The 21,985-nt window shown below is 40.6% G+C and overlaps 1 protein-coding gene across 13 annotated transcripts in view; it reads right to left on the bottom strand.

Moving 5' to 3' along the window:
• The window catches only part of TSPAN4 (tetraspanin 4), a 672,180-nt gene that overhangs the window by 11,773 nt on the left and 638,422 nt on the right, over nucleotides 1-21,985 (bottom strand). For all 13 annotated transcript variants that reach the window (XR_007243687.1, XM_048486901.1, XM_048486903.1 and 10 more), the window contains one exon: nucleotides 1,637-1,738. Coding sequence is in view for 12 of the 13 variants with exons in the window: in XM_048486901.1 (XP_048342858.1) it covers nucleotides 1,637-1,738 (102 nt within the window). In the remaining variant the exon portion in view is untranslated. The remainder of the gene's footprint in view (nucleotides 1-1,636; nucleotides 1,739-21,985) is intronic.

Genomic DNA, 21,985 nt, shown 5'->3' with positions numbered 1-21,985 from the left:
AAAACTTGAGAACTTATTATTTTAGAACCTTGTAATAGTTAACAAAAGTAAGAGAGAACTGATGTTCCATCAATGACAAAAATCCAGGCATGAAAATCAATTTCTTATGCCACCATTTCTTATGCTTGTGTTTAAAAAGTGTGTGACTCAGCAAACTGTTTGTAGTCAAACTTTGGATTGTCAGCACTACCGAGTGCAATGATATTATTTTTCAAGTATGCTATTACCACCAGGAAAAATGAACAGCAAATGAAATGGTTACAGCAATGAAACATGTTTTATTATATTTTTGTAAAGATGAGTAGCTTCAGAGCCTCACATGCTCTACTTTGAAATTGTCTTTGACATTTAGTAATATAGATATTCATGATCAGGGAGCTGAGATTGCAAGCAGCAAAGGTTTTCCAAGTAGCAGAGTACTAAACTTTGATATGTATCTCTTCCATCAGACCTACCCAGAATGTAGATGAGAATTTTAGTGCTCCAGGAAGGTGAGAAATTTATCACTCTGGTTGAAAAGGCAGAATGTTTTCTGGAAGAGTGCAAACTTCTTATACACTTTGATCTGCAAAGTGTTAAAATGCAGCTCTCTGCATTCTTTGTAGCTAATGCAGCACAGCGCTGCTTGAGCCATGGAATATTTATCCCTTTCAGACAACCCAACTGCAAATCTAAAATAGTTTTCATCTAACTTTCAAAAGTCCCTCCATTTGTTTGGCTAACTTGGTCCTCATTTCTGCTAGCAGAGAGGTCCCCAAGCTTCTCGAACCTGTGGGGACCTTTGTAATTTTCAGAGGGAATGAGGAGTAACACCCCAAAATGGCTGTCACAGGAGGTAGAGCCAAACCCAAAATGGTTGCCATACTTTGCAAAAGAGGAGGAGTGGTAAGAGAAGAAATGCTGAAGAGCAGTTGCAAAGCTGAAGAAAATGGTGCCTGGGGGCAAATACTGAAAATTGCATTCCCTGACCTCCCAGAATTGCACCCTCCACCCTGCAAAAAATTGTACTCCTACCTATCCAAAGCATTTGGGCCAAAACAGGGGTTGGGGGGGGGGGGAAGTGGAGGTGATGGCACAGATGGCCTCGGCCTTCCATTCTCTCCTTCTCCGCCCACCGGCTAGAGCATTGTCAAGATAGTTGTGTGGCCAAAGAAAAGGCTTGGCTCTGTTCTCATTAACCAATTTCACTGCCGTGCTAGTAAAAATAAATTTAATGCATCTGTTTGGAAGTATGCCTATCTGCATGAGCGAGAGCATCTTGTAGATGTAGCTAAGCCCAAAGCTGCAAACACATCTCCTGTAGGCAGTAATAATCCTAGAAGGATAGTCAAATTTGTTGCAACAAAAACAAACAGGAGTCTAGTGGCATTTTAAAGACTGAAAGACTAGCAGGCCCACTTCAGTACATTTATTGAACTGTGTTCTAGTCAACAATTGCTTATGCTGAAAAATACCTTTTTTCAGTCTTGAAGATGCTATAAGACTCCTCTTTATTGTTCAAGTGACACATTTTAATAGCACCAGGACAGAAAACAAAATGAAATCCTCCCATTATACTGGCAAGTCAGCCCCAGATGCATGTATCAAAGATGTATGGAAAAAAAGATGAAAAGAACAACAAAAAATGTAGCCTTACATCTGTTTGTATGATGCTCCATGCATTAGTTAAGCCAATATTTCCATCAGTTCCATACAAATGAAGCCCTTTCTTCAGGTCCCGCTGAGCGTACTTATCAATCTGGAAACAAAACACATACAGTTGTATATAAGTGTGCTGGATAAGTATCACCAGAATGACACTTTACAGCTAACATTCCCCTGGGAAACCATGGCAAAGATAGCGCTGAAAGTACGGCTTGTGTGTAAATTGTAACAAGCAACTGGGTGACATTCTGATCTCCTCAAACTATTCACCAGTTTAAAAATCTATATTGGATGTAAGACCATTTCTGCATTTTTTTTAAAAAAAGCACAGACTCTTAATTGCATGGCTTTTCACATTAAATCTGCATACAAATAAAATAATTGTACTGAAAATAATATTCCTTGCTTGATTATGCCTACTGTGACACATGAGTGCATTATCTCAAGAGGTATATCTTTGTGGTCAAAAGTCACCTAGCAACCATAGATTTGGTTCTGGTGGGTTTTCCGGGCTGTGTGGTCATGGTCTGGTGGATTTTGTTCCTAACATTTTGTCTGCATCTGTGGCTGGCATCGTCAGAGGTGTATCACAGAGAAAAGACTGCTTCACGCTGTGTCTAAGTGAGAAGAGAAAGTTTAGTGGGGTATATTGTCCATGTCCCAGGGTGGGGAACCAATCATTAAGTGTTTGGGTGGAACTTGTTATGCAAAGGTGTGGTTGAGTGAATTGTATTGCGGGTGGGGTTATCAGTCCATTTTTTAAGTACTGGGAGACACGCTTTGCTAATTTTTAACATCTCTTCTTTCTTATTGAAGTTGTTCTGGTGTTTGTGAATTTCAATGGCCTCCCTGTGCAGTCTGACATAGTAAGCTTCTGAATTGTCCAGAATGTCAGTGTTCTCAAATAAAATATTATGTCCAGTTTTCTTTAACACATGTTCTGCAACTGCAGATTTTTCAGGATGGTTAAGCAAACAGTATCTTTCGTGTTCCTTAATGCTGGTCTGAATGCTGCATTTTGAAATTCAACAACCATAGATTTGTCAGTATGTACACTGAAAATAACTTTAAAAGAATTGACCCAGTTCATTGGGGCATTTTAAAAACCAAATAATTGAGTAAATATTGTGGCTGAATTCTGATATGAAAGTAATACTAACTGATAACTGATTCTTCTGCCCCAAGCACACTCATTATAATCATATCCTGATTCCAAAGTAGAGATTGGAGCATTTTGCATCTGGCTTCTTTAATGATCTTTTGGAAGAACATTACCCAGCTTTCCCACATTTAGAAGTCTCTTTGGCTAAAGAATTGTTTGTTATAGAAATCAATTGAACAGTATTTTGCTGTTGTGTGGGCTGCCTCCTTCTTTTCTATGTTCACTAAACTCCATATGGCATAAACAGAAAATACCCCTGTGTGTTCTGGAAGAATTGTCAGTGCTGCAGATGGGAAGAACTGCATTTTTGCTGTCAGCTTTCAAGAATAGTTCCACTTAACAAAAACACAAGTCTCAATAGAAGTAAACAGCTTCTGATTTATAGTTATTTCCACTTGAAATTTAATTTATGGTTGAACCAAAATTGGATACAGAGTAGGTAGAAGGCTTTTCACATGAATTGTTGCCCGTTACAAAAAAGTACTCTTGGTGGTAGTGCTATTGGTGTGGAGATGTAGCAAAATGTTTGCTGTAAAGCTCCACAGCAACCATTCAGAATGTGGTAAATATTTCCTGCTTCACTCTGAATTGGCTTTACAAGTCTTATCAAACAGTCAGACAGCCTGATTGGCTAAGTAGCAATCTCATATCAGTACATTCACTCCATACTGGCAGTGAATAGTCATACACAGAATTAAAATTATACCTTGGGGGCATTCTCAGGAATTTTTATTTTATTTTATTGCTGGAATAGATAAAAAAATAAACAATATAGCATCTGCACCCTACCACTGGACTATTATAACCTTCAAAGAGATATGAAAAGGCCGCTTTCACAGTCCTTTGATATCAAGGGGATGTACTGATGGATTAACATGATTATGTTTGGACTGCTGTATTTTATGTTATTACTTTCTTGCTGAGGTTGTCATTAAATTATACAATGTCATAGAATGTTTTCATACATGAGTTGGTCTGCAGCTCTTTTCAACTGGGTGTGCAGAACTAAATGCTCATTCATATCATAAAACTTTTTTCTCCAGTATAAGCAATAATTAGGAGATATTACAAAGGAAAGGTACTCGTCGTGCAGAGGACCATCTTTGACCAATAGGTTTGACACTCAAATGACAGTGGAAGCAGCAGCCGCTTTAAGTCTCATGAATGAAAATGACAGTAAACACCTCATGTGGGGAAGTGCTCACAGCCACAAGTGGAGTAGAGCAGACTTCACATTCCTCCTTGGGACCGAGTCAGGATTCAGCCGTGGGACACGGGACAGACAGAAGTCAGCCAAGAGCAGAATCTACCTTTCCACTGTTCTGCTCAAAAGCCTGAGCTTCTTCTTTTCTCCAAGTTACACAATTATGTTATTACTTGGATACACACTGACAGTTCATCCTGGTGTCAAAGGGAGATATAGCTTCAAAATACACTTGTTTTACACAGTACATGACATGCACAGCAACATGGGGTAAGGATGAAAGTTACAAATCTCAGAGCATCTGCATAGAGAGATGGTACTGAGAAAGAAAATATATTCCACCCGGCAAAGTTATATTCTCCAGAGCCAACGGTAACAAGACAGGCATGAAGAAATGGCTCACAGGGTGTTTCCAGCTCCATAATGGTACCATTAACAATTACAAGGTGCTGTAACCTTGATTTAGGAAGCAGCAGGTCGTTTTACTTAAAGAGTGCAATGCAGCTGGTAGCAGGCCAAGAGAATATTGCAGCTGCAGAACTTTAAATTAAAACATTCATTTACTAAGATAAAAAGTTTGTCTGGCTCACATTCTGAATTAAACACAGAAACTAGGTTTTTGCATTCTCAGATTATAGCTTACATTTTTTTCTTATTTAACTGGAGTTTCTGCTATATAGGAAAAAATGAGACCCACCCCCCTGAGTGGTGCAGGTGGACAGATATTGGTGTCTTTTAGGAGCTGAGCTAATTAACTGGTAGTGTGCTATAGTGCAGTTGGAAAATAAAACTGCAGAGGATGAAATGAAAGGAGAAAAGAAAGACAAAACAAAAAAGGCATCTTAGAAACTGAAGAGTGCTGACAGATAAGCCAGGTGTGTCAGCCTGAAAATAAGAGTAGCTTGGAAATGGTTCTTAGCACTAGGAGGCCTTTATATAAGTCTAAATTTTATCTGCAGATTACTGTGTACCAGAAGAGTCCAGGTTGAAAAAGAAGATTAAGAAGCACCTTCAAGGAGAGGCAAGGTGGTTTTTCTTCAGTCAGTTCTGCAAGTCATTGGCCACAGCCACACAGCATGATAATCCCTCTGACTAGGCTTCAGATGTTGGCCTACTTAAAGTAATCTTCATGCCCTGCTTCCAATCAATATTTTTAATAACCCAAAATCAACATGTATAAAATGCCTGAGGGATCCAAAGCAACAGGTGTGCCTTAACACATTTTCTCATTTGACCGTAACAGATCGTTTAACCAGGCATTTCTGCTCAACATTGTACTGTGCTAGAGAATAACCCATATGTAACTTCTTTACATTAGCAGGTGAGAATCTGGGCACTCTTTACTTTTTCCTAGGATACCAGCCCTAAGAGCCATAAACAGCTAACCTGATGAACAACAGATATTTTATGGGTGCACATAATGTCTATTGTGGTATTGCAAGGTGGTCCTTCCAGCAATGCTGGAAATTTAGTCCAGGCAGCAGTGACGTAGGTATAGATTTTTTAGGGGGGGTTGGGGGCAAGGCCACGCCCCCACCCACCCTTGGGGGCGTGGCCACACCTCCCCAAGCCCTGCCCCTGGCCTCAGTGCTTATAAAAGCAGCTCTCCGAGACCAGAGATGGCAGACTCCCCTACCCTACCTGCCCCGCCCCCCCACCAGCTGGGCTCCCAGCTGGTAGCGGCAGTCCCTTCTCCCTCCCCTCCAGGTAGAGGGGTAGCTAGGGAAAATGGAGCCTGGTGCAAAACCTGAGATTTGCGGGGGGGGGGGGGGCATGGGTGGCTGCTGTGATGCTGAAATCCACCCTCAAACAGCATCACTTTCAATGGTGTTTAAATTAGGGAGCCCAGATTCTCCTTTTAAATCCAACTTAAAGGGAGAATCTGGGGTCCCCAATTAAAACAACATTGAAAGTGATGCAGTTTTGGGGTGGATTATCCCTCACTCTGAAACAGCATCACTTTCAAGGTTTAATCTGGGGACCTCAGATTCTCCCTTTAAATCCATGCTGAAGGGGTTGGATTCAAAAGGAGAATCTGGGGAGATCTGGGGGGGTCAATTTGCCTGCTGCTGTCAGGGGTGCAATTGTTAAGCTAGCAGCACCAAACTTTCAGGGTATCTTTAGGAAACTCTCCTGATGATACCACCCAGGTTTGGTGAAGTTTGGTTCAAGGGGTCCAAAGTTATGGACCTTCAAATGTGTAGCCCCCATCTTCTATGAGCTCCTATTGGAAACAATGGGGGATGGGGCATCCCTTTTGGGAGTCCATAACTTTGGACCCCCTGAGCCAACCGTCTCCAAACCTGGCTGGTGTCAGCAGGAGACGCTCCTGATGATACCACCTAGGTTTAGTGAAGTTTGGTTCAGGGGGTTCAAAGATATGGACCCTCAAAAGGGTAGCTCCATCTACTATTAGCTCCCATTGGAAACAATGGGGGATGGGAGCACCCCCTTTGGAGGTCCATAACTTTGGACCCCCTAAACCAAACCTCACCAAACTTGGCTGGTATCATCAGGAGTGTCACCTGACGATAGCCTGAAATTTTGGTGCCGCTAGCCTAAAAATGCACCCCCTGCAGACCAAAAACCGAAAAAACACTTTAAAATACCAAAACCCCCACAAATAGTGGGCGGAACTTTGGACATGCAATGGGGGGGGGGGTTGAACCCCAGAACCCCCCCTTACCTACATCCTTGCCAGGCAGTAGGATTTCTGGGTGTTAAAAGGATTATTTCCTTTCTGTGTAAGGAACAGTAACTATACCAGTTACTCAGCCGATGTCTGATATCATAGGGCTAAATGGCTTCTGATGTACATTTCCCCCACCTCAAGGTGTATATGTGCACACAATTACAACAATATGCAGCTGCACAATGTTATGGTGCAACTGGAGCTATGGTTGCCAATCTCCAGGTTGGGGGCTAGCATTCTCTTGGAAATACAACTGCTCTCTACAGATCAGTTGTAGATACCAGCCAGCACTAGGCTTGGTCAATATCTTAAAATTTGGTAAAATTTGGATTCAGGCTTATTTGGGCATAAAAGTATTTGTATGCCCAAATAAGCATGAATACCAGATTCAGTATGCCCGAATATATTCAGATATCCAAATATATTCAGGTCCGTCTGATTTTTTTGGTATTTTTGATGTTTTTGTTTTTAAGACTGCAGGGGGCATATTTGTAAAGCTAGCAGCACCAAAATGTCAGGATCTCATCCAGAGACTGTCCTGATGATGTCACCTGAGTTTGGTGATGTTTGATTCAGGTCCAATGCTATGGACCTCCAAAGTGGGTGCCCCCTTCCCCCATTGTTCCCAATGGGAGCTAACAGGAGATGGGCGCTATCCCTTTGAAGGTCCATAACTTTGCCCCCCCCCAACCAAACTTCACCAAACTTGGGTGGTATCATTAGGACAGTCTGCAGATGATCCCCTGAAAGTTTGGTGTCAGTAGCTTTAAAAGTGCCAAGACATTTGCCCAGATTCTCTGCTCTGCAGTGCCTTGGCTCAATTGTAGCCATTGGGGAATTTCTGAGTGTGTAAGCAGGCTGCATATTTTCCAGATAGAGGCACCAGTCTTTCAAGGTGGCTCCAGGAAGCCCTCCTGGTAATAGCATCCAGACATGGTGAACTTTGCTTCTGGGAGCAGTGGTTTTTTTTTGAAAGTTCTGAGAGAACTCAGTCAGTAGGATTCATGTGTAGGAGCAGGGAAACAAAATAAGCCTTTGGGGGCCCGACAAAATTGTACCCCCAGAAGCAAAGTTCAATCTACGCCCCCATCACCAGTCATGTTACCAAATTTTCTTATGTCCCAGAAACAAAACACATACTAGAGAGCAGCAGAAATGAAGCTATCAGTCAAGCCTAGAAAATATCTCCTTGCAATCTTTCCCTCTTCTAGGGACACACTAGCTACTGTAGGCATTCACTGAAGCAGTGGTAGCTCATGAGCTACCTGTTGGTGATCCCTATTGAGATGGACCCCCACACCTTCCAATATCACCAAGGCAGGAAAACCACTCACTGACCAGGCTTGCCAGATTTTTTCCTGCCTTTTCCCCTTCAGGGACTGAGATGCTTCAGGAATAGTAGTATAAGGTGGAAAGAAGTTCCCCTCATCTTTGTCACACACAAGAAGGTGAAGGATGCTTGTTGACTGTATTCCATTCCAGGCACACCCCTCAAAAAGACACTCTAAAATAATAATACTGAGGCAGATTTAAACTTGAACAGATTAAAGAATTATTAACAGAGGATTCGGTAAAGGGAGGAATAATAACTTGGAGATGAATTTTGGTGATGCAAATAAAGCAGGAGGCAAGATAAATATATCAACACAAAAGAGCTTGGCAGATTATCAGTATATGGCTGTTGGCTCAACACAGACTTTAGAATACTTTTTCAGTTTCAGTTCTCAATTACAGTTCAGCTTAGATGTTCCTCAGTTTCTTAGATGTTTCACAAATTGTACAGTTTCTTAAACTCAGATGTTCAGACTACTGGCTTGTTCACATACAGGGTCCCAAAAGGCTTGGTACATATTTCCAGTACCTTCACTCAGCCCTCATAGTTAGAAAACTTTTAACATAAACATAAAACAAACTATTGAGGTAAAACAAAGCAAAATCAGACCAACTGATACACGGGAATCCTTCCCTCTCTGGAATATTTCTCACTGGTTTATATGGCCCTTCAGCTTGGCCCCTTAATAAACCTCTTCAGTCCTTCCAGTCAGTATACATTTGCTTCCACCTCAGCTTGCAGGCTGGTATCAGCAGAAGTTACACACTGTTACTCAGTTACTACTCTCAGAGCTTTTAAACACAGTTAAGGGAGAGCACACTTAAAGCAAGAACACTAAAGACCAAAAGCCTGTCAGAAAGTTTTACACAGGGAGATATCCTCCTCCCTCCTGGTGACATCAATACACTTCACCCAATCACAGTGCAGCATTGCCTCAGCCATTCAGATGGCCTCCCTGTTCCTTCTATGCCTCACTCTGAATGTAAACAATAATGGTTCCTGAAAGACCTGCACTTGTTAAAACAGACTTTGCTGCAGTCCATCACACCTATCTTATCTTTGAATATTTCCCACAGTTCTTCCAGCATCCTTTCAGATGCTGAAGATACCACTTCTCTCAGTCAAGACACATTTTATAGAAATCCTAAAGGTCAGTTGATAATTTAGTCCCAACAAGAGGAAATTAACCAGTGCTGCCTGCCAGCATGCTTCCGATGTGTTTTATCGGTGATGAACAAAAATTTGCAAGATGAAGAACTATAGTTACAGGTTTACATGTATAAACCCAGATATATTATGGGCTAGTAAAGATAAACTTGTATTTCTTAAGTCCAGATCCTAGACTGGGAATGTCACACTGGTGGTTGAAGGACACTGACAGTGGAGAAGCTGCTACTATGGCAGGCCTAGTAGGGACAGGAAAGAAAGGAGGGGTAGAAGAAGAGTTTGGATTTATACCCCCACTTTTCTCTCCTATAAGGAGTTTCAAAGCAGCTTACAAATTCCTTCCCATCCTCTCCCCACAACATACACCTTGTGAAATAGGTGGGGCTGAGAGAACCCCATGAGTACTGTGACTAGCTGAAGGTCACCCATGTGTAGGAGTGTGGAAAAAACCTGACCCACCAGATAAGAATCCGCCACTCATGTGGAGGAGTAAGGAATCAAACCCGGTTTTTCAGATTAGAGTCCAGCTGCTTTTAACCACTACACCTTGCTGGCTCTGAAACAAAACAAATTCCAAGCATCATAAACGAAGAAGCTTTAAAAGGAGAAACTATATGGACTGAATTATTCAGGTGGAAGATATTCACAGTGCTAGGAACTGATATTTGAGAAACTACAGAAAAAAAATTAGATGACACCTGAAATTGCTACCTCTGCCTTAGAATTTTCCATCAAGCAGAATGTGCCTGAAGAGGCACATTTTAAAAACCCTTCCTTTTGTGAGGGGATTCCAGGAGTACATTCAAAGAGAGTTTGAGGGGATGGGATGGGAGATGGAAACCATGTGGGGTCAGGCTGGCTAAATTAAAAACAAACAAAAACAAAACATGGCTTCAGGTGATGACCTGGACAGAGCACATGCAAAGTTAGGAACAAATTTAGGAACAAATTTGATAATCTTGAAGACTATTTCATCTCTCTGTCTTCATTAACTATCATAGGGAGATGTTTTAAACCTATGGAAAGAGAGTTGTATTTATTGCTCTTTCTCTTCATCTTGTGCTGTGTACTTAGACATCTACTTGCTCATTATATCTTTTTCCCTTCTGTAATCAGTTTTAATTACTAGCAAATTAGTTTTAATTACAAGCAAAGTCACATCCTTGGCTGCTTCCACACAGCAAGGATTCTCCACGCTGCTCTCCTCACCAGTGCAAATGCAGAGGCAACAGAGCTTCCAGGTGGGAGTTTTCTGCCAGCCCCTCATCAACCTGTCAACCTGTCAAATTGGTAACCCCTGTGACAATTACCATTTTAAAAAAGAAAGAGCTCAAGAAAGCCTCTGGTAGTACAGTAGGAGAAATGGTGTCTGTGAAGAGCTCACAATAGGGAAATTGTGCACATGTGGGTAGGATCAATAAACCAATGGGACCTCTAAAATGTGCATCTTCCTGTTCAAACAATGGGATAACATACCTGGACATTATTTCCAAACAGATTTGAGCAAAGCAGATTTGAGCAAGAGCATACTAAGGGCACGAAAACCTGAAAAAGGCACGTGGATGCCCCCCCCCCCCCCCCCACAATTAAGAAGCATGAGTGAACAAAATACTCTGGGTGGAAGAAGATTGCTTTTACTTTGAAGATAATAAAACGGATGTCTTCCCGAGGTCATGCTGCCTCATATAAAAGTCAAAGCTTAGAAAGTGTGTCCTTACCAAAGCACACAGAGAAGAAGAGAAAACTCTTATCTAAATCTGAACCACCATATCAGGTCTGCCTTAATGTTCAGGGTGAACTGCAGTAGGTTCTCAGGAAAAAGTCTGGGATTATTGAATCAGAGAAATAAATTGAAGAGAGGATTTTTGGTTAGCAGAAAGACTAAGAAACTGCAGATCTCTGTCTGTTCCTGTTGGTGATGGAAGCAGTGAAACATTATGAGGATGAGGGAAGGGCAAGTAAAAGTGCTGGACAGCTGAACTGTTTCCTCTGTCAATTCTAGGGATGTGGATCAGCTGATTATAATGTCCACACATACCCCAATGATTTAACAGGGGCTGTGAGCCCTGTTTTACCACATGGCTGTCACAATTGGCATGGGAAACATGGGGAAACATGGCTGTCACAATTGGCATGGCAGTAGAAACTTTAAAACAAGGTGCCACATGTACACTAGATCTCCTTAGATCCCACTACCAACTACCTAAACCAGTGGTTCTCAACCTGTGGATCGGGACCCAAGTAAACCCCCCCCCCCCCCGCATTATTGAAATAAAATGTTAGTATTTTCTTATACTAAACTAGCGGGGCCCGGCCACGCATTGCTGTGGCAATTGTCCTTCTCATCACAGTCCGCAACCCACACAGATGTCCATGCAGGTCCAATGATCCGCAGCATAGCCTTTTGGGGTGGTCAAATGGAATCCCTCTTTCCCTTTTCAATTCACATTGTTATATGGTGGTGTCTTGTTTTTTTAGTATAAGGTAACCCTTTCCATTCCACAATGGAACTGTCCAGAGTGCGAATCCCGCTGTCCATGAGGCTGGTTGACACGCACAGTCCTGGCTTGGGTAAGGCAGAACTGGGGCAAAGAGGCTATCCCAGCCAGGCAGCAGAGGAAGGGTGGTGATGCACTCAGATTAAGGCCAGCTCCCTGGGTTTTTAAAGGGCCATGTGCAAAAGATGCGGAGCCAGTAGTGTTGGTTCCCCCACCCCATGAATTTTCTTAGAAGAAAAAGGCAAACTCCAGCTCGCTTTTAGTAAAAGAGAGCTGTGGTGAATATGGGTGAGGAAGTGGGTAAGTGGTGGTTGGATGTGAGGGAGGGCAGAGTGAGGTGTGTGAGGATGAGCTGGATGTGTATGACAGTATGTGTGTTGTGTGGTAGCAGTGGGTGAGGCACAGAGAGTGAAAGTTACCTGCATGTGAGGGGGGGAACCCCACCTGACGTCTCACACGGCAAAGTGTGTATGTGTTTCACTTCCACTCATATTACCTAACAGTATTACCTATTTACTGTTTTCACTGCTCATCTCTGCTCATCTGCGCGAACATTCTAAGGGCATACCAACCCCTCAGGCCACAGACATGCTGCACGGACATTCTAAGGGTGACAGTTAAACACAGCCAGCTTCATGGCCTGGTGCGCCAGGAAAAAGACGTTTTACCTGGCTCAGGTATGGATTTCCAGTGATTTGAAGGTTCGATTACCTGCCCGCAATAGGGAGGAACGTCATATGAAAATTGGGGAGCGATCCGTCCAGCCGTTTCGGCATTAGGGCATGACTAACAAAGTCACTGTTAGCTTTTTATATATATAGATTAATATTACTCTTCACAGCGTAAGGGTAGTGAATCTAGAGAGAGTATGGGTGTTGTGTGTGTGTGTGTGTGTGTGTGTGTGTGTGTGTGTGTGTGTGTGTGTGTGTGTGTGTCTATAGCTCATGAGTTTTCACCTCTGGACAGAAATCCTCATTTCAGGCCTGACTGCTCTTACAGAGTCAGATTTCTCTCACCCATCCCCCGATTACTGCTATCCCAAGCAGCAATTATTTCATAGCGAAGGAATATGCCCAGGCGATGTTTCAATATTGGTAAGTAAATATTTCTGACCTTTCTGATGATTGCTTCCCTACTCCCACTAACAAGAGAGAAGAAGCTGTAAAAGAAATGACAAAATATCCAATTGTTTCCCACTGGGTGAAACTTCTAATTTCATGCCTTGATAATCATTCTCTACAGATAGCGAGGAGCTGAAAATTGAATGTAAATAGAGAGCATCTAATCTATTAGGTCACTTGCAGGAGCCCTGCTTCCTTTTGGGGAAAGATGTGATTGATTGTACCTCTAGATGAGGACAACGTAATATTGGGTGGGACATTATCTGTACATGAACTTGTAACGAAGGTGAAAGATTCAGAACCTCATTTTAAGATTGAAGTTGTGCAAGTCTTGGACATGAAAACATATGAAATTAACATTTTCCAAGAAAGAGATGGTCTTAATGCCTGATCCAAAGTTTTTAAACTAAGTATAAGGCTTTCAGTGAATTTCACAATTCAGTCCTATGAAGTTTAACAAATAATTATTGTCTTACAATTGTTAAATGCTTGCTAACTGTAATTTAAATTTTTGATCATTTTTGATGCAATTTATGAATTTCCAGATTTATCACCTAGTATAGTGTGTTAACATTGTAATGTCTTGAATTATGGACAGAGATTTCCCAAATGATAGCATTTCACATTGACATGGCATGGTACTGGATCAGGACATTACTTTCCAACTTTAAAAAAAATGGAAGTAGAAAGTATGCAGTAAGTTAAAAAATAAATTGGCAGTTTGAAGGTGAAGGATACATTTCAAAGTGTGCTAAAACTCTTTGCTGTTAAAGGCCAATCTTTTTAGGATCATAAGAAGCTTTCAGGGTTCCAATGAAAGGTTGGAGTGAAGTTCCAAGTACATAAGCACACTTATATGCCTAATAAAGGTTATTGATGATATATAAACATACACACATGAAGACTGGTGCTTCTACTGGGAATGTAGTTCATTGTTTTCTGCAGAACAATTCCCATCACTGAACAGGCAAACTACTGGAACACTGAAGAAATGGCTTGTCTCTTCAGCTATGGAATCACATTCACTAAACCTGGCTGTGCACACAAGTCTCCCACAACGTACATATAACTTTTGAAATCCTATCCTTAGAATTGAAGGTTGTTCTGGGTAAATTTGTACGCCTGACCAGTACTAAGCAAAACGGAAGCCTCATTTCCTCTATGACCTAATGGAATACCAATAAGATCATACGTTTAAAGAAGATTAATTTGTATTTATTACAGTGTAGTAGTACCAGCTTTTGGAATGTATCCCTTCTTGGAAAAATCATTGAAATGTTACCTGCTAATGAACAGCTGTTCGTGTGTGTGTGTGTGTGTGTGTTTGTGTGAAGTACTGAATGTTGCAGTGTTTTTCTTCAGCTTTCGTCTAATTTTTGACATTAACAATGATCTGGGCCACAGCTGGCTCCTGGTCTTGTTCTGTGAGTTTCTCTCCTGCTTCATTTCCTGCTCCTACCCCAAATCTGACAACTATATTTGATTCTGCTTTGTTTTCTAATTTTTCATGTCTTGTTTAGGTACATGCTCAATTTCTTCCCGGAAACTTGCATAAAAGCTATCAAATTCGTCCCCATCAGCATCTGAAGCTGGGGCATAAACTTGAATGAAATTTACTAAATATGTTTTTGTGTTTTAAAGGTTTTTTAAAAGGCTTCAACACCATTGCCAAACACTGAAAGATCTTACTTAGATCAAATTTATTTTCACCTGAATCTAAACATCCAAAACCAAATATATTTCATGTGGATGAACTGGTTATTATTAAGTTAATAAAATTTACTATTCAATTTGATTATGAATATTTTATGCCATTGAGTAACTATCAATCCATTTTTATACATCAGTTCTTGCAAAAAGTTGAGATCACCAGTCACATGACACCTCAGTTAAACCATCTCATGAGTACACCTCACATATAGGATGGTGAATGAAAACTCCTATGTAAACTTACTTTCTCAAAAAGTAAAGAAAATCCCCATACCCTGTAGATAAGCATGTGACTAGAGACAGAATTCCCATTAACATGAGGCAGAAGCAAATCAATGGAGGAAGTAATCATTTCCATTGTTAAAACTAATGACCACTATATAATTTTAAACTGAGCAGAACAGAAACACTTAGTATATAATCTCTTAGCTGGAACTGTCAACCAACAAAGGAAGAACTGTTGGTTTCTGCAATGATGAAATAACTTGGCTTTATGCCCACAAAGCCATTTGAGAGCAATCCCAAGACAATTACCTTTGTATCAGTTGTTTCTATTTTTAGCTAATTTAGATTCACATGGGAAAGATTTATTAATTACAAAATGCAGTCTGAGGACTGCAAGTAGCATATGCTTGTATTATCTCTTGCAAATATGCAAACAGTGTAACTTGACCTTGTGCTAAGAAGGATCATTTCAAAAAGGAAAAAATGTGGGGCATTTGCTCCTCTGAGCTCAACTACTTCCCTTTTCAGTGTACATTTTCACAATAATCTAATCTTCATGTACTGCCAGTTTTGTATGGTGATTATACTAGGCATGTACTGTCATCAATGTATTACTGCATTATGAGGCAGCATGCCAAGATAGTAGTTCCCTAATTGCCTGTCTCAGCCTGCTATTAAATGACAAGAAATTCATAAGAAAAAGTAAATAACCCATTCCAGGGGTGGTGGTGGTGGTGGTAGAATGGCCATAGGAGGTGGCACAGGCTCACATTGATGTGTTTGTCCTCCTGGCTGGCATAAGTGGCACTTATGCTGGCTGCGAGGGCAAATGGGAAGGCTGGCAGGTGCTGTTGAGTTCTGCAGCATTTTGTGGCACCCAACTCATCTCCAACCAACACTTCCAGAGTTGCGTCAGCCTAATTTTTCCTGGAGCCATTTCCTGAGGCGGAGCCACCCCACACCTTTTGTTCTTCTGCCTCCCCGCACCACCTGAAAGCCCTCTGGGGGTAGTGGGGTGGTGCTAGAGCGGCACTGTCCCTAGCCGGCTTCAGGATCGTAATTGCACTGATAAGCACATGGAAACGGGGGTGACAATTAAAATAATTCAGAAATCTACCTAAGATTATGCAAGAAATCATCCATGCCAAGGTACTTCAATATGTTATTTGCATCTGGCTACCAATTTGCATCTGGCTACCAATCTTGATCCTTCTTGATCTGAGGTTCCAAATGCCTTAGCAGACCAAGTGCTCGTGATCAGCAGCAGCCGAAAACCATTGCTTTCACCTCCTGCATGTGAGCTCTCAAAGGCACCTGGTGGGCCACTGCGAGTAGCAGAGTGCTGGACTAGATGGACTCTGGTCTGATCCAGCAGGCTCGTTCTTATGTTCATATGGATACAGTTTGTAATTGGAATGGTCATACTGAAATGTATTTATTTATTTTGAAAATATCTAACCAACCTTTTGCCATGAAGAGGCCAAGGCAGCTTATAAAAATCTCTTACACACAATAAACATCTGCAGACAAAAAAGACATTAAACATCTCAAAAAAGGTACGATATTGGCACCCAGTGAACAACTGTTCTTATCAGGATGACAAACAGATCTGTCAATGGACTGAAGCCAGTTCATGGATGAGAGAACTGTTGCTCTTTCTCATCTCATGTTGCCTTCTTTCCCAGCAGTTTTTCCTGATCTCAGGAAAGTTTATTCCTGAGGTCATGTGGCCCATGTGGGTCAGGAAGCTACCATGTAGAGGGGGAAGAGAGGAAAACCACTCTCTTTCCTGTGGTTAGAAAAGACTGTTGGGGGAGCGGCTTGACCATGACTATCAGCACCTTTTGCTCAGAGCTCATTGGCCCCCACCCGACATTTTGAAAGGCTATCTAGAACAACTCTGCCGTACCAAGGGCAAAATCAACAGTCTCAGGAAGAGTGTTCTATAACGTTGGAGATGCCACAGAAATCAGACAATATGTGGTTTGACAGGAAGAAATTTGACAGGTAGAAATGACCTGAAGGTTCTCCTTAGCGATTTAACCCACTTAAAAGATAAGCAGACACACTTGAGCCAGTTCTGTGGATCATTCTTCCATGTGGTGGACTAGTAAAAAGGCAAAAAAAAAATCTGGATAATAATTCACAAAGAAATGCAGAAAGTATAGAAGATTAAATTTCAAATGGACCCCAAAACTATGTTGTTAGGCATTTTTCCAAAAAGCCCACAAACAAAAGAAAAATAATTATTTTGTACCCATTAATAGCAGCAACAGTTACAGTTGCATTTAGCTGGAAAATGGAGAGACTTCCTAATAAAAATAAGGGAAAATAAAACACTTCAACACGGCCAAATTGACTAGTTTTGTAAACAGAAGACCTGAGGGAGGTGCTGTATTCTCCTGAGTCAGGATGTATTAGTGCCTGCAGTAGATCCCTCTCTTTGAAGTCAGGCTTGGGGAAGTGTCAGATATTGAAATTATACTTAACACATATAGCATGATGGGGGAAGGGTTGCAGCTCAAAATTATTTGGACAAGTTCGGTAATTATCTCTCTAGAGAATGAGCTATGCCCATTATATTAAAGCTGATACAGTTTCCATAGTTCTGCCTTCTGAGAAGTTTCAATTCAGCATTCGAACCTAGGTGATTGGAAGTGAGTACTGGAACTGTGTCTGAGTCGCATCTCAAAATTATCAATGCATATCTTTGTTCAAGGATGCCAAAGTTCAGCAATAAAACTGAGTCACCAAAGCGCTGGTGGCAGACAACTTTCTGTGTGATCAGCATCAGTACTGGCAGACTGAAAGTCTTGTGCACCATTTGGAAGTTTCAAAGTTGGCAAGAAAGAAAAAATACAAGGCATATTTGTCCTCACCTAGAAATACAGAACACCTACATTTTGCATTCGCAACAAGAAAGCCATGTACTACACAAATCCTGGTCAAATAGATATTTGACTTATGGCCGAGAGTAGGTTGAAGAACTGATACAAAGTACCAGCAAATTTGGAGGTTTTTCAAAACTGGAATTTTTTTGGTAACGTCGAATAAAATCGATATCCATCCCTGCCCATTCAGGCTTGCCCTTTGATGTACATCCAGCAGGTGGATATTATGAGGTAAATTATATTGTTGAAATAATTATACATTACATAGTCCTTATTGATATACTCTTGAGGTTCTCTTTTTGATCCCACTTTTCGGTAGCTTTCTGTTACTGACCTTCCTTTTGATACCATTCTCCTATAGATATTATCTTTGTAACCTCTCTAGAAGCAGACTTCTTGGAAGGCTGTCCCCAATCTCATCTCTTTCAGTTAAATTTTTGTTTTCATACCAGTCTTCTTACTTTCATTGTAGCCCTCTTTTCTATATGTGTTATCATTACCACTGTTACTTCCCTGACACTTGCTTTGATACCATGCTCCTCAAGGTAACCTTTTTAAAAATACCACTGTCTTATGATATTTTTCTGACCCCCTTTTTGATTGCTCTCTCTTAGTGATGACCTTTTTTATCCTTAATGAAGGTTTAATATCTCCAGCTACTGTGTTGCTAACTGGTCATGTCTGTGATGGGACTCAGACCCTGGAACTGAACCTTTGCACTGGTAAAACAAAAACTACTTAGAGGTTTTATCAGAAAATCACTTTGACAGGAGTAACAGACAGGGAGGCAAGTAAGCCTCACTTATGATTCTCTCTTCCATTGGTTCTCATAGGTGACATCCCCAGCTCTGGTCCAAGAGGGCACAGAACAAGTGATTGCTACAATTTTGGGATTACTATGAACCCAGTATACAAGTCCACCTATACAGCGATCATCTTATGGCCTCTTCAGTTCAAGCACAAATTCTCACAGCTTCTTAACTGCTCTGGAAGGACAGAATGAAGCATATGATTTCATGAGCTTTTTTGCCTTTTTTGTCCCTCCCCCCCCATGCAACAAGTTCCCAGACTTGCAGCGATTACACTCTTCCCATTTGTTTTCACAGAAAGGGAAACAATAATTAATTCTGGGTTCACCCAGCAGAGAGTCCCCCGCAGGGCCTGGCCAGCCTGGTTAAATACATCGCTGCCATTTCATCTGGCCTCCCGTGGGCATAATGGTAGGGAGGGGGGGAGGGGGGAACGCCATCTGACGCTGTACGGTTCCGGGTTTTATTGCTGCTAATCAGTTTTATGTTACTTTTTAAGCTGTTTTACCATTGTTGTTCACCGCCCTGAGCCCGTAGGGGAGGGCGGTTTAGAAATCAATCAATCAATCAATCAATCAATCAATCAATCAATCAATCAATCAATCAATCAATCAATCAATCAATCAATCAATCAATCAATCAATCAATCAATCAAGTAAGTGAAGAAGAAGAAGAAGAAGAAGAAGAAGAAGAAGAAGAAAAGGGCACCATGTGATTTAGGTAGGAGGGCCAAATCATGTCACCCCAGAGTATTCTAAAAGAATAGCTAGTGAGCAAATTGCAAAAGGCAGGGGACCAGGATCCATTCCCTCTAGGGTTTGCTGTTCTGGATTGGAAAATACCTGGAGATGTTTATTTTTTTTTCATATTTATACCCCGCCCTCTCCATAAGGGCTCAAGGCAGCGAACAACCAACAAATTCAACCATAGTAACACAATAACACAGAATTAAGCCACAAGTAATGTTGGCGGTGAAGTCTGAAGATGGTGGGGTTTGTGGAGGGGAGGGACTTCCATTGCACTATAATGTCATACAGTCCACTTTTCAAAGCAGACATTTTTGCCAGGTGATTGTAATAGGAGGAGATCTTTAGCCACCACCTGAAGGTTGGCTACCATACCTCCCTCATTTCAATTATCTAAACTGGTCTCAGTATCCTTTTATTGAATCTATTAAATTAAAAAAATATACAGGAGAGCAGTAAAGCACCACAGAATAATTTATCCCCTTCTCTTATTATGGGAGAATATATGGTACCAGGCATGGCATAATTAGAGGATTTTTTTTAGTTTTTACTTCTTCAGGGTAAATGAGGCTTCCAATCATGCAGGTCCATAGCATTCCATAATAAGTAGAATGGTAAAATAAAACATGTAGGTAATATAAAACACGTAGTATCTCCAGTCATTTCTCCAATTATGAAATAAGAGTGAAATATGCTATTCAAAATAGAAAAATTAATCTATTTTACTTAAAAAAATTATATCCATCTAATGCCAAATGTTCTAGCTACAATGTCTGCTTGCTACTACAACTAATGCATCACACCAGAAAAACTGCATTTAATGGACTCTGATGGCAATTCAGGTGGACTAAAGCTATTGTCAATTATGATCAAGGCTATCCAGAAATGGCCTCTGCCACAAGTAATGAGTTACCTCATTATTCACCAAATGAGCAGAAACTCCAGAAAATAGGTAGATCTATCATGGATAATAAAGGAGCAAGGAATAGTCTGTGATTTGTGTTGGATCTCAGATTTATTTTGCTTTCATTGGTCTTGTTTGCTCTCTTTAACAGCACAATTTATTCCAAAACATCTTGGCCATGCAACAATTGTCCCTACAACTTAAGCTATTAGAAGCCAGGGATATGTACATCTGTCAAAGCTGCTTTTAACAGAAATACTTCTTTACCATTATAATGTTATATCAAGCCAAAATTCAAAAGACCTTCTCAAGTAATAAATATCCAATTACGTACATGCCCTCCACACCCCCACCATCTGAAAAGAATATCTACAGGCTTTCAGATTGCACTGACTGACCCACAGAAAGCTGGTTGTCATTTGCTAAACAAGTTGTCCAAAGAACGTTATAATTATTAGAAAATTCAAGGAAACAAAAGCACTGTTCCTAATAAGAGTGGCTAATGTTACAATAAAGGATTACTCAAAGTCAAACATGAAGGGAACAGGGAGGCACAAAAGTTCTCCCTACACATGTTTCAATGATCCTCAAGATTAAGATTTTGGAAGGCAAGCATCATCTTTTTTTACTTAGGAGTTATACCAGAGAGCCATTTTTGTGCAAACAAAATGTTGCTCATTGTACCATATGCAAGGTAGCACCAAAACATGAGAGTTCCTGTAGAAGAAACTTTAAATTCCTTTACACAGGTTAATAGCAATTGTTGCAGAACCTCTTGTATTTTTACCCAATGCATGAAGTACAGGAAAAAGAGGCAAGATGAAGAAAATTCCACCCTTGAAATTACTTTGGCCATGTAGCTTTTAACTGTCACAGACAATTTCTTTGAAATATAATTCCTGATTTGCTGGCTTCATTAAGCTTTCACAAGTAATTTTAAACTTAAACCACCATTGGCAAATCCATCATTTATTGACAGAAACATTAGAACACTAATGGAGTGTGACTCATGATGAAATAAGATAGGAAGGTACAAGGGTAGATGGAAGAAAATGCCCCCCCTTTTTCACTGAATTTTTCCTGTACAAAAGTTTTCAGCCCTTTGAACTGATGGACGTGCAGTATGTTATATACAGAAGAACTGTATGTTATATACAGTTGCTAAGTTCCCAACATTGCTAGAAGTGTGGCATGTACAATCTCAGGAGCAGAATGGATTAATGAAGAAGAATAATTGAGTCAATAATATATAACATCTCCCTTGCATAATATGAGAATTTAAATACAGAAGAACTGGCTGACTGTTCATTAAAACTGTTTATTTCTCTGCTCTCCAAAATCAAAAGGTGGATTACAACAATTAAATATTTTAAAATCATAAATAAATTTAAAAACAAAATCAATAAATGCTACTGTCAAAACAAAATGGAAAACATTTTCTCTCAGTGTCCTGCATGTCCTGAAAAATGCTAATGAGACCACTCTTTTGAAATAACACTTTATTTTTAATTTTATTTTGGGCTAATATCCTGTTCTACCCCAACCAAAGGCTGGCCTCAGAACAGATTACAACATTAAGAATGCTTTCTAAGCCAAAAATAATACAATAAAATTCAACCCAATAACAATTAAAATCCAACTTGTAACATGAAAATTAAAAAACTTTGGCACCAGTAAAATTTCAAGTAAGTGCCCAATGGGGGAAGATCAAATAATAAGAAACAAATCAGCTAAAAACTCTCCACCCACCAGAAACCTATCCTAAGGTCATAAGAACATAAGAAAGAATCCATCAAGTTCAGAACTCTGCTACTCGCAGTGGCCCACAAGATGCCTTTGGGAGCTCACATGCAGGATGTGAAAGCAATAGTCTTCTTCT

Source organism: Sphaerodactylus townsendi, linkage group LG02 (assembly GCF_021028975.2).
Source record: "Sphaerodactylus townsendi isolate TG3544 linkage group LG02, MPM_Stown_v2.3, whole genome shotgun sequence".
Lineage (NCBI taxonomy): Eukaryota > Metazoa > Chordata > Lepidosauria > Squamata > Sphaerodactylidae > Sphaerodactylus > Sphaerodactylus townsendi.
The sequence above is the reverse complement of the archived record's forward strand: the minus strand, read 5'-3'. Positions and strand labels throughout refer to the sequence as shown.